This window comes from Peromyscus leucopus, chromosome X (assembly GCF_004664715.2).
Source record: "Peromyscus leucopus breed LL Stock chromosome X, UCI_PerLeu_2.1, whole genome shotgun sequence".
Lineage (NCBI taxonomy): Eukaryota > Metazoa > Chordata > Mammalia > Rodentia > Cricetidae > Peromyscus > Peromyscus leucopus.
The window spans coordinates 45,119,214-45,131,933 of record NC_051083.1 but is presented as its reverse complement, the minus strand read 5'-3'; the positions used below and the strand labels follow the sequence as shown (position 1 = coordinate 45,131,933).

General features: G+C 44.2%; 2 protein-coding genes across 9 annotated transcripts in view; one reads left to right on the top strand and one right to left on the bottom strand.

Annotated features, from left to right (window-relative positions):
- Dmd (dystrophin) overlaps nt 1–12,720 on the bottom strand; it is a 2,209,767-nt gene that overhangs the window by 1,610,556 nt on the left and 586,491 nt on the right. The gene's annotated exons all lie outside the window — the stretch shown is intronic.
- LOC119086621 (proteoglycan 4-like) lies at nt 6,309–8,245 on the top strand. The gene is made up of 2 exons (XM_037198932.1): nt 6,309–6,866; nt 7,054–8,245. The coding sequence occupies exons 1-2, from the start codon at nt 6,723–6,725 to the stop codon at nt 8,152–8,154; spliced, it is 1,245 nt and encodes a 414-aa protein (XP_037054827.1). The 5' UTR covers nt 6,309–6,722; the 3' UTR covers nt 8,155–8,245.

The window sequence follows — 12,720 nt, the reverse complement described above, 5'->3', positions numbered from 1 at the left end:
AGGCCAGATGAAGTTGACCACCTAGATATGGGCTATATTACAGATGGAAGATTGGACAACTATTGGGGGACTTGAATTTGGGACCATGGAGAAGGTGATAGATCTCTACAGAAAATTGCAGGTAGTCATTCTAGGAATGAGTGGTGATTCAATCTAGGGTAGATTTCATAGTATGTGAAAAACAAGTATCCAGTGGTGGGAGGAGGGGATGACTCACTAGTATAGAGCAAAAGTAACAACTCAGTGTACTCACTAATCTAGACCCTGGTGGAAGTCTGGAATTAGAGTGTGACAATGTAGGCAGATAAAAGGGTACTGTGGGTAGATGTGAGTAGGCTAAGTACTGGGGCAACCCTAGATGTTGGTTGCAGCACAGGAGAAGGTGATCAAAGTAGGTATGGAACATAGTATTTGAGAATGTGCAGAAAGCTAGAGATGTCAAGCCAAGCTGAGGTCAAGGTGGTGGTAATATAAACAGCCTTGACCAAGGCAACAGACATTGAAACACTGATTATGGAGTGGGATGGCACAGCGTGCACAGCCTGCACAAAAGGTCTTGTAGGTGGAGGTGGTTATTACAAGTCCTGGCTGGACTCTAGATGTGGCAACAGCACCAATGGAGGTGTTAAGAACTAGGCCTAGGCTTGAGATTTCAACCCTACAGTAGGTAGAGTTCTCTAAAGTAGGGTGTAGGTGTCATTCTACAGGAGGCAAGAGGCTATTCCATCCAGGCTAGATACCACTGGCTGTGGAATACAAGTACCCAGTGTTTAAGTGTAGGAGTGGGTGGGTACTCTACAGGTTAGACCCTGGGGGAGAACTAGGAATTTGGGGTATGGAGTGGGGTACTTTAGGTAGCACAAACAGTCTTGTGGGTGGATATTGAGGGATCTGGTGGAAGAGTAGATGCTGAAGAACACAGGATGAGGTAGTGGGACTAGAATGGGGTATAATAATTGAAACTGTATGGAAGCCAAGGTGTCACTATTGCAAGTCCTGGCAGCCAGACTAGATCTCGTCACAGGCTATGGGAACCAGAAGAGATCCACTAGCATGTGGAAAAACAAGGATCTAGTGAAGAAGATACAAGCAAGACCTTGGGAGAGGACATGGGACATATAGGTTTGGAGTGATGTCATATAAACTTGAAAGAGATTCCTGTTGGTGGATATGAGTAGGCTGATCATGATGTGAGCCAAGGTATTAGCTACAGGACAGGAGGAGGGTATGGGACACCATAAGGCATGAAAATTGAGAACCTGGGAAAAGCAAGATGTCAATACTGCAATGTACTGGAGGTCATACCATGACAGGGTAGCAACTAGATCCCATGGGACATGGAAAATAAGTATGCAGTTGGTGTGTGGGGGTACACATCAGGCTTTACTCACAAAGTGAACATGAGAAGACTGGGTAGGAAGTGGGATGTTGTAAGCAAGACAAAGGGCTCTGTTGATAAAGGTAGATAGGGTGGCTCTTGTCAGGAGAATAGAAGTTAGCTACAACACATAAGGAAATGGTAAAACTAGCAATGGACTTAAGATTTTGGACTCTGTGGAAGGAAAGAGATCTCTACTACACTGATCAGATGCCAATACAAAATGGCACAGTGGCTGTTCAGTCTATACTAGATCCTACTATATGTAACAAGTGTCCATAGAGGGAGGGAGGGGCTCTGGGTTTGGTGAGAGAAGTTATAGGAAGCTCAAAGGGTCCTATAGGTGAATATGTGTAGGCCAGGGCCTAGTGGAAGCCTGGATGTTGACTATAGCCCCAAAGAAGGTAGTGGAACTAGTCTGGGGTGTAGGATTTCTAACACTACTGAGGGAACAGAGTTGGCTGTCAGAAGGCAAAGTGGGCCAGACTAGGTCCAATCTTTGCTGTTTGAACCAGAGTTACCCAGATGATATAGAAAAACAATGTCTGGTTGTTTGGAGAGTTACTCAACAGTCTAGACCCTGGAGGAGGACATGGAAAATCTGGGGATTTACTAAGGTGATGTAGCATCTCAAAGTATCCTCTGTGAAGATGTGGGTGGAGAGTATAGTGGCAGGGGTCTTTATGTTGTCTTCAGCACTGCAGAAATTCCTGGGACTAGGCTATGCTTCAGGAATTAAAACTCTAGGTACAGATTTCAGACTAGGCAGGCACACTGACTCTGCAGCCAGGACTAGATCCAGTAGGATGTGGAAAAACAAGCATCTACAAGTTTGTAGGCTAGGCTTTAGAAGATGACATAGGGAGTCTGGGTATGAAATGTGGTGCTAAGGACAACATCAAAGGTCCAATGGGTGGTTATCTGACTGACAGGTCAGGTCCAGGCTAGAACACTAATGTTATAGCCAACTGTAACATAAAAGGAGGTGGCAGAACTAGGCCAACATAAGGGACTTGGAGCCCTGCAGAAGCTTATAGGCTGCTACTGCAAGGCATAGCTGGCCAGACTAGGTATGTGCATTGGACCTGGACCTGGGCTAGATCCTGCAGGAAGTGGAAAAATCAATATGTTGTGTGGGGATGGTGTACTCAAAGGGTTGAATAAAGGGAAGAACATGGGTAAGGAGTGGAGTGATGTGGGTGGCACAAAGGGCCATGTGGATAGAGGTCCTTTGAGCATTGTTGACAAAAGCTTAGATACTAGCAGAGAAGTCAGTGGTGAAAGTAGTCTTAGGCCTGAGTTTAGAGACCATGGACAATAATAGATGTCTCTACTGAGTTACTTAGGGATCATTCTAGAATAGAGAAATGACTATTCAATCCGAGCTAGATCCTATGGGATGCAGTAATGTACTGAGTGGGGGGATACTCACTAGGCTACATCTTGAGGGAGAATTTGGGAAATCTGTGTTCAGAGTATGGTGGTGTAGGCAACTCAAAGAGCCATGTGCATAGATGTTATTGGGGCAGGTCTTGGTGAAAGCCTCAATTTTGGCTATACCACAGAACAAGATGGCAGTACTAGCTTGGGGCATAGGATTTGGAACACCGATGAGGCCTAGAGGTGGCTAGCAGATGGCAAGGTGGAACAGACTAGATAACTGCTTTGTCTGTGGGTACCAGAACCACACTTGTGTGGCCAATGTGGAAATACAATTATCTGGATGTGGGGAGGGGTCTGTAACAGTCTAGACCCTAGAGAATGACATGGAAAAGTCTGGGAATATACTGGAGTGCTGTAGGTGTCTCAAAGTGTCCTTGGCATGGATATGGGTAGATAGGGTACTAGCAGGAGCCTATATGTTGGCCACAGCACAGCAGGAGTTCGTGGAACCAGGTTGTGTTTCAGGAACGAAACTCTGTGGAACTCTAGAAACTCCTTCTTCAAGTTGTAGTTTCTAGAATATGCAGGCACACTGGCTGTACACCATCAGGATGCATAAAAAAATACGTATCCACTTATTTGGGAGTTATACTATAGGCTGCAGGATTTAGGACCCTATGCCTAGAGTTCCAGACAGCAAGGGACAGGCAGCCAGACTAGCCAGGGTTGCTGGCTATTGAACTCAGGCTAAATCCTTATAGATATGCAAAACAAGTGTCAGATTGGGGCTTATATACCAAGCTAGGCCCTGGAGGAGGACATCAGAAGTGTGGGTATGGAGAGCGCTGGTGGAGGTAGCATAAAAGGTCCTGTGGGTGGGTATAAGTAGCACCTTGTCTGGAGACTGTAAGTTGTCTAGGGAACATCTGGATGTGATGAGACTAAGCCAGGGCATGGAATTTGGAAACATGCAGAACCCAAGATGTTGCTACTGTAAGGCTCAGTTGATCAGACTAGGCCATAGGATTGATGTGGGAACCAAGATAGATCCCGACAGATATAGAAAAACCAGTATCTGATTGTGAAGGAGTACTCATAAGGCTATACCATGAAGGAGGCTCCTTGAGAACTCTGGGTATGCAGTGGGGTGATGTATGTGGCACAAAGTGTATTGTGTGTAGATGCATGGAGGGCAGGTCCTGGTAGGACCCTGTATGCTTGCTACAGAATAGCACTAGGTGGTTAGAGCATGCTCCTGGTTTGGGGGTTCTGTTGAAATCTAGTGGTCACTCCTGCAACAGGCAAGAATATAAGTGCCAAGACTAGGCTGGGACACTGACAGTGGGATATGATCTATGTTTTGTGGAATGTCGAAAAGCAGTATATAGGAAGGGGAAATATTCACCAGGTTTGAACATTGGGGAGGAGATGGGAAGGATGGATACATAGTAGGGTTTGGTATACAGAGCAAGTGTTCCATGGTCGGTGCAAGTATGTTAAGTGTCAAGCAATACTAGATTTTGATATAGAAGAGCAATGGGTGGTGGGATCATGCTGTGGTTTGAGATTTTGGATGCTGAAGAAGGCTCTAAATTACTACTTCAAGGTGCAGGAAGCCATTCTACAATGGGACAGGTGCTATTCTATCTAGGATAGATTCCACTGAATATGGAAAAGCAAGCACAAAGTGCGGATGTGCCCACCTGACTAGCCCTTGGAAGGGGATGTAGGAAGTCTGGGTATGTTGTGGAGAGGTATGGGTAGCATGAGGGGCCCTGTTGGTTGATGTAGAGGGTAATACCTTGTATTGGCTATAGTACAGGGAGAGTTGTTCTGACTAGCCTTATGTGTGTCTGGGGAACATGTTGAAGCCTAGAAGTGACTACTTCAATGCAAAGAGTCCAGACTAATATTGGACATTGCTTATGGTTTCCAGGTTATATCTGGCAGTACGTAAAAAAACAAGTATTTGATAGTGTGTGGCATTCTCAGTAGGCTGGACACTGGATGATGTGAGGAGACTGGTTATAGACTGGGCTGGTGCAGGTGGTGGGAAGGGTCCTGTGGGTGAATGAGGATATTACAGGAACCTACGTGTTGGCCACAGCAAAGGAGGAGGTATTGAGACTAGGCTGGGGAGCCTGACTTGGGAAAGTGTGGAAGCCTAGAGATCACTACTATAAAGCTACACAGCAAAAGTAGGCCTGTGTCCTAGGTCCTGGGTACACTCACTAGGGCCAGAGAAATAAGGAAATACGAATATTCAAGGGTGTGTTTATGTGTATGTGGTATTTCTCTGTGTGTGCATGCACACACAGGCCCTCCCACGCTCACAAGCATGCACACTCACACACATGCCCATTCAACAGGCTAGAACCTGAAGCAGGATCTGTGATGTCTATGGATGTAATGTCATGGTGTAAATTTTGTAAAGGGTCCTGTGAGTGGATGTGAATGGGGCCAGTCCAGGAGTGAGCCTAGGTGCTGGCTATAGGACTTAGTGGTGAGACTAGGTGGGGTGACAGATTTGGACCCTGAGGAAGCCTGGAGGCAGCTACTGAAAGATACAGGCTGCAAGACTAGTCTGTGCGACCCAAGTGAGATACTGTGAGATGCAGAAAAACAAGTATAGGATGATAGGGTACAGTCACCAGGCTTGACCCTGGAGGAGGACATGGAAAATCTGTATATGAAGTAAGGAAGGGTAGTCAGAGCAAAGTGTCCTGTGGATGGCTGTGAGTAGGGGTCTGAGTCCTGGTGGGAACCTAGATATTTGCTACATATGGGTTGATAGGATGCTTGACATATATAATGATATTCAAATACAGAAATGTTACTTGGGAATGATTTTGGGGATATTAGCCCAATAGGAAGAGGCTGGGTGCTGGGGAGGCTCTCAGGAATCCACAAGGTTGACCCCCACCTTGGTCTGCTGGCAGTGGTCCAGAGGGTGCCTGGACCAGTCTACTCCTGTGACCAGTCTAGCAAATAACTTAGCTGTCATCATAGAGCTTTTGTCCAGTGACTGATGGAGGCAGATACAGAGATCCACCGCCAGGCACCAGGCTGAGCTCCAGATATCCAGTTGATGAGAGAGAGAAGAGGTACTGCAGGAAAGGGATGTCAAGATCATGATGGAAGGGCATCCAGAGATGACAGGCCACACTAGTGGAAGCCCATGAACTGTGGACTGGTGGCTGTGGAGCCCCCATGGGACTGGACTAGGCCCTCTGGATATGGAAGACAGTTGATTGGCTCAAACTGTTTGGGGGGCACACAGGCAGAGGGATCTGGATCTGTCCCTGGTCTATGGGCAGGCTTCTGGAACCCAGTGCCTGATGTGTGACACCTTCCACACCCTTGCTTCAGTGGGGAGGTGCTTGGACCTGCCTAGGCTCAGTGTGCTGGGCTCTGCTGACTCCCCATGGGAGACCTCGATTTGGGGGATGTGGGGATGTGGGGTGGCTTGAGAAAGAGGGCCGGGGGAGGGAGTATGGAGGAGGGGAATAAAAAATTTCTTAATAAAGAAAAATGAAAGAAAAAAAAGATATTAGCCCAAGATTAAGGAAGACGTATTGGAATAAACCATTGAGCAGGGGGAGTCTTGGGGAAGAAGTTGGAGAAGCAAATGCTCTGTCCTGTGTTCTGCCACAACTAAAGTGGATATATGAAGACGGATGGCATGGAAAATTGCCTTAGATTTGTTAAAAGGAAGTCTCCTTCTAAGACTGGAGTCTTTTTGCCTTCTCAGTATCTTCCCCCCATCATAAGAAGTGTCCCCAGTGGTACATCCTGCTGTTCTTTCCTTCACCAGGGTCAGAGCCATGCTTTGTGATGTCAGAGCTCGAGCTCCCCCACTATTGGTTGAGACCTTGATGACCAATAAGGTTTGAGGGGTGTGGCCTGCTGTGCTCTGGTAGTTGATGAGACCTCTCGAGGGTAACACAACTAAATCCTGATAATGGCGAATGTGACCAAGAAATCCGCTTCCGGAGCGGATCTTTCTGCTTTTTCGATGAATACTCAAGCAGTGGCAAAGCCTGTCACACCGATAAAGACCAAGGCGGCCTACAAACTTTATCCCCCAAGCATTCTTAATGGAACGGTGAGATGACCCACCCTACCCAAGCTCCCTCCTCCACTGATTCACTCTTGCCTAAAGTAACTACCTTTCTCTGGCCTGGCCTAAATCCCCTTACTTATCCTCACCTGTTCTGACAAAGAACCCTTCACAAGCATATCAAGACCCTTTCCCTAAATTAACTCGTGTGTCTTCCCTCTTGTCATTCCAGGCCCTAAAGGCCAACAAACGTGGGAAACGTGCCCTGAAAAGGAGTTCCACCAAGAAGGATGTTAAAGAATTAACTCCACCCGTAAAAAAGAAAGGCAAAGATTCACCACCAATGGAGGAGTCACAGCCACTGATGGAGCATCCTGCAAATCCTGCTAATGATAAACCTACTACCTGTGAAGCAAGCACCATGACCGATCCTGAAGAATTAAATCCACCAATGCAAAAGAACGGCGAAGATTCATCACCAATGGAGGAGACATGGCCTGCAGAGCCTGCTAAGTATCAACCCACTACCTGTGATGCAAGCACCATGACTGATCCTGAAGAACTAACTCCACCAATGCAAAAGAACGGCGAAGATTCACAACCGATGGAGGAGACACAGCCTCTGGTGGACCAACTTGAAAAGCCTGCTAAGTATCAACCAACTACATGTGAAGCAAGCACCATGACAGATGCTGACGAAACAGCTCCACCCATGCCAAAGATAGGCAAAGATTCACCATTGATGCAGGAGCCACAGCCTCTGGTGGAACAACATGCAGAGCCTGCTGAGCTTCAGCCCACAAAACCGGCTGAAGATCGACTTACTACCTGTGAAGCAAGCTACATGGCTGATGATGAAGAAGTAATTCCACCCCCTCCAAAGAAAGGCAGAGATTCACCATTGATGGAGGAGCCACAACCTCTGGCAGAGAAACCTGCAAAGCCTGCTGCAGATCAACCAACACAACCTGCAGAAGATCGAACCACTACTATAGAAGCAAGCTCCATCACTGGTGCTGAAGGGGTAATTCCACCCATGACAAAGAAAGGTGAAGATTCACCAATAATGGAGGAGCCACAGCCTATATTGGAACAAACTGCAAAGTATGTTGAGGATCAACCCAGTACCTCTGAGGAAAGCGCTTCAACTGATGCTGAAGAAGTAATTCCACCTTTTCAAAAGAAAGGCAATGATTCACCACTGATAGAGCAGCCACAGGCTCTGGTGGAACAACCTGCAAAGCCAGCTGAACATCAATACTCAAAGCCTGCTGAAGATCAACCCAGCCCCTCTGAGGCAAGCTCCATGAGTTTGAAGGTTGATAGCCAATAGATGGCTATCTTGAAGATGGGAAATTCCCATTCCTATAAACAATAAAATTCAAAATTATATTTTAAAAAATAAAAGCATTCCAATTTGAAAATTTATGTGTCTTTGTGAGTCACTAATGGTGGAACTGGTAAAGGGGAAGAGAAATTGTGGATGAGAGCAAGAGAGGAAGTTTGGGTGGGTATATGGCAAGGGAAGGATTTTGGACTCAATGTTTGGGGGGGGTTGCATGATAAAGGAGGAATTTGGGGATGGATATATGAAAAGAAACAGACCTTGGTATCAATTGGTTGGGGACCACACAAGTGACTTAGGTGGGTGTATGACACAGAGGGGCCTTTGGGTGGGTGTATAGCAAGGCAGGTATTTAGGGTGCTACAGGGATGTAGGCCAGACAAGGAATTTGGTTGGCTATATGACAAAGAAGATTATTTGGATAAGCATACGACAACAAAGCAACTTTGAGCCCCCCAAAGTTGAGGGGCAGACCACAAATGAACTATCAGACCCATGGATATAATGGAGGGAACATTAGTCACTAATAGTGGAAGTCCTAAAGAGGAAGAGAAATGGATATACAGCAAGAGAGGGAGTTTGGGTGGGTATATGACAAGAGGGGATCTGGGTCTCACAAGGTTGGGGGTAGACAAGATACTTGGATTGGGACATGATAAAGGAGGGAATTTGGATGGGTATATGAGAAGAAACAGACCTTGGTCTCAAATTGTTGGGGGGCAGAGAAGTAACTTAGGTGATTGTATGATACAGAGGGTACTTAGAGTGGGGATATAGCAAGGCAGGTCTTCGGGGTGCTATAGGGATGAAAGCCAGACAAGGAATTTGGCTGGGTATAAAACAAAGAAGGGAATTTGGGTAAGCATATGACAAAGAAGGGACTTCAGGCCCCACAGAGTTGAGGGCCAGACCACAAATGCACTGTCAGACAAATTGACATAATGGATGGGGCATTGAAAACAAATTTCCTCCGTTTACCTTATCTCCTAGAGATGGATGAAGAAGACTAGGTACCTGAACCAATGTATTTTACTAGGTCAGGGCAAAACTCAATGGTGTGGATTGCCACAACCTATCTGAGGTGATGTGTGTGAGTGACAGTACTATCCCCCCAAAGAGAAGACACATTACCTTTTAGACAACTGCTGCTTTTATACCTCACCCTATAATGTAAGTAAAGTCTTTCAGGAGCACCAAACACTCAGCATATTAGAATATACTAATCACATCTCAGAGAAAGTAATGGAATTGGATGTGACAAGTATAACCTTCATCATCCTTTATAAGAAATTTGGGGTATAGCAGGGCATTCAGAGTGGGCTACTTCCATGACAGGTCTAGCAGAAATGAGAGTATACTAAAGAGACACTTGTGTCTCTCCATCTATCAGACTACTGAAACAATAGACTTTAAAGTAATGTGAATTTCTACAGTTATCTCATGCTTGGTAAAGGAAAAGTCTCTAGCCAGAAGGAGAACTTATCTCCTTAAAGAAATTTCACACAATTCTAACTACCAAATTACCTTGCCAGATAAGACTAAAGATCAGACAGTGATGGTTGAGTTGATGGTGGGTGGAAGCCATATCTTGACCACAACTGCTTAGATATGAACATGCCTGGCCCTCTAGTTAAACTTTGATCTCACTTCTAAACCTCAGATGTACATCAGAGACTTCAAAGGGTCTCTGGATCTCCTTATCCCTCTTTCCAATGTGGCCACATTGAATAAGTCTCTCTCTCTCTCTCTCTCTCTCTCTCTCTCTCTCTCTCTCTCTCTCTCTCTCTCTCTCTCTCTCTCCCTTCTCCCTCTCCCTCTCCTCTCTCTCCCTCTCCCTCTCCATCCCTCTCCCTCTCCCTCTCCCCCCTCTCTCTTTTCTTCTTTCTACTGTTAATTTGGATCTTTTAATTGGCTTGCTGAGGATAGGTGGTTGAACTTAACTTCTTAGGGTACAAAGGATGTTACACAAAATTTGTTTACACCTCCAATGTTGTCAGTAAATATTATCTGTAAATATAATCTATTACTATGTTCTAAACTTACCTATATTTATGTAACAAGCATAAAAGTTTGTTAATTTATAGTGTGTTGTTTGCAATTTCTATTTCTGTGTTAAAATAGCATGAGCAAATGTAACTTAGGGAGGATAGGGTTTATTTTGTTTATACTTCAACCTCACAGTCCATCACGAAAGAAAGTCAGTGTAGGAACTCAAATAGGGCAGGATCCTAGAGGCAGGATCTTAATGCAGAGGCCACAGAGGAGTGTTGTTTACTGGCCTGTTCCTCCTGACTTGCTAAGCCTGTTGTGTTATTGGTCTCAAGACCACTAGGCCAAGAGTGGTATCACCTACAGTGAGACAGACCTTTCAACATCAATTATCAATCAAGAAAGGGCCACACAAGCTTACTCACAGGCCAAACTTGGATGAGGTAATTTTCTCAGTTGAGATTCCTTCTTTGCAAATGACTCTGTGTTGTGATATTAAACTGGCAGAATATACAGTAGATTTTAAAAAAACATCCTGACTTTATAGAAGGGATATGTTGAGAATGTTTAATTCTCATAAGAGTAATTTAGTAACAAGATGAGAAGGGGAAAATGGGAAAAAAGTAATCATAATGCTCTGATGTCCTCATCCATATTATCAGCTAGTCACTAATTCCTTTCTAAACTTGATTTCTTTAAAGTGGTGCTTTTATGTCATTAAAATGCAACAATTAGGAATGAAAATATGAATGTAATTAATAAAACTAGAATATAAATGTAACAAGAGACAAGACTGTGGTTTTTACACTAAAGAGTGCATAGGTATATTATCATACCCTCAGCTTGTAGGAAATGAAAATGTATGATACATGTTAGTATAACATTGTCCCTATTCGACAGCTCTGGAAAGGGAAAATATTTTAAGTAGGTATAGTCATGTCCCTTCACTTTAGTTATGCTAAAAGGCTAGCACCTTCTTTTTTATATGGTAAAATCATGTGATTAACAGGAGTACAGGAATGGGGAGCTGAAGTTTGATTCCAAAGAAAAAGGAACAAAGATTTCTGCTCTATGTCGACCACAGGAGTGAGCTTATGGACCAAGGACTCCTGCCTAATGAGTGGGACTTCTTCATCCCAGGAAGAACCACTCTCATTTTCAAAATGGAAAATCATTAAGTTCTTGTTTTTCCCTCAACCAGAACTGATACCACATCTGAGAACAGAGGTAACATGTGCCCAAGGTCTCCATGAATGGGTCAATGAGTCTCACTCATGTACTTGAAACTTTGTCTCACTGCTTTCTATAAATTGGAAGATAGCTACAGTTATTATGGGCTTTAAGTTTCTCTCTCTCTCTCTCTTTCTCTCTCTCTCTCTCTCTCTCTCTCTCTCTCTCTCTCTCTCTCTCACACACACACACACACACACACACACACAGAGCCAAAATTTAAATAAAATTATTTTACTGTAATACTTTCTGTTTCTTAAATTTAGGTGCCTAGTCATATATGTTTCATAAAATGTTTGTTAATTCTTTGAAAATTTCATACATGCATGCAATATATTTTGACTGCATTGTCTTTCCATTCCTCTAACTGATCCTCCCAGACAAGCCCAACCTCCCTACCCACTTCATGTATTTTTTTTAAGAGTAACCTACTCAGTCCAATCTCCTCATATAATGATGGGTGTGGAAAATCCACTTGAGCATGGTTGACTTACCACAGATGACACTCTTAAAACTAACTGACTCCTGTTCGCTGACTTAGTTACTAATCTATTGATCCAACATGTCCAAACCCACCCCAACAAGGCCACACGTTCCAATTTTTCCCAAATAGTTGCACTCCTTGGTGACTAAGCATTCATATTTTTATTCCTAATTTTTGCATTTAAATGATAAAAAACAAACTTCTTAAAATTCAAGTTTAAAAAGGAACTACTGACTACCTGATATTATGGATTTCATTCTCATTCTGACTGTCATAATTCTCTAGAAGCCACCAACTGTTCATAGTTTGTCAGAGGTGGAGAGTCCTGAGCCCTCCCCCAATGCATCCTGGAATATTCACTTGTTTAATCTTATACAGCCACCAACTGTCAGTAGTTTGTCCATTAGAGGTGGAGAGTTCTGAGCCCTTGCCCACTGCATCCTCAAATATTCACTGGCTTAATCTTATGCAGTCTTTATGCATGCAACCACAGCTCCTGTGATTTCACTAGAACATCGGCCCTGTCATGTCTAGAGGACACTATTTCACTCTTGTCATCTGCCACCTTTGACTCTTAAAATCTTATTAAATTCTTTCTGCAATGGTCTCTGAACCTTGGGAGAGGGGTGTGGATGTCCATTTTGCAGCTGAGCATTCCACATTCACTGATGTTTTGTAGGATGACCACTTCTGAATGCCTTTTTAAAACCACAATCTAATGCATAAAGTTCTCTGAGGAGTTCTAAGAAGTGCACTAATCTGTAGTTATAGGAATATGAATTATAGTACAGTGTGATACTTCATTCATTTAGCAAAATAATAGTATTGGGTTCAGTCCTGGGTCCTCTGAC

Bases quoted from the DNA above. Each gene is read 5' to 3' on its own strand.
- LOC119086621 (XM_037198932.1), top strand. From the start codon at position 6,723: ATGGCGAATGTGACCAAGAAATCCGCTTCCGGAGCGGATCTTTCTGCT. The intron at 6,867-7,053 runs GTGAGATGACCC...TTGTCATTCCAG, and splicing joins CAAGCATTCTTAATGGAACG to GCCCTAAAGGCCAACAAACG.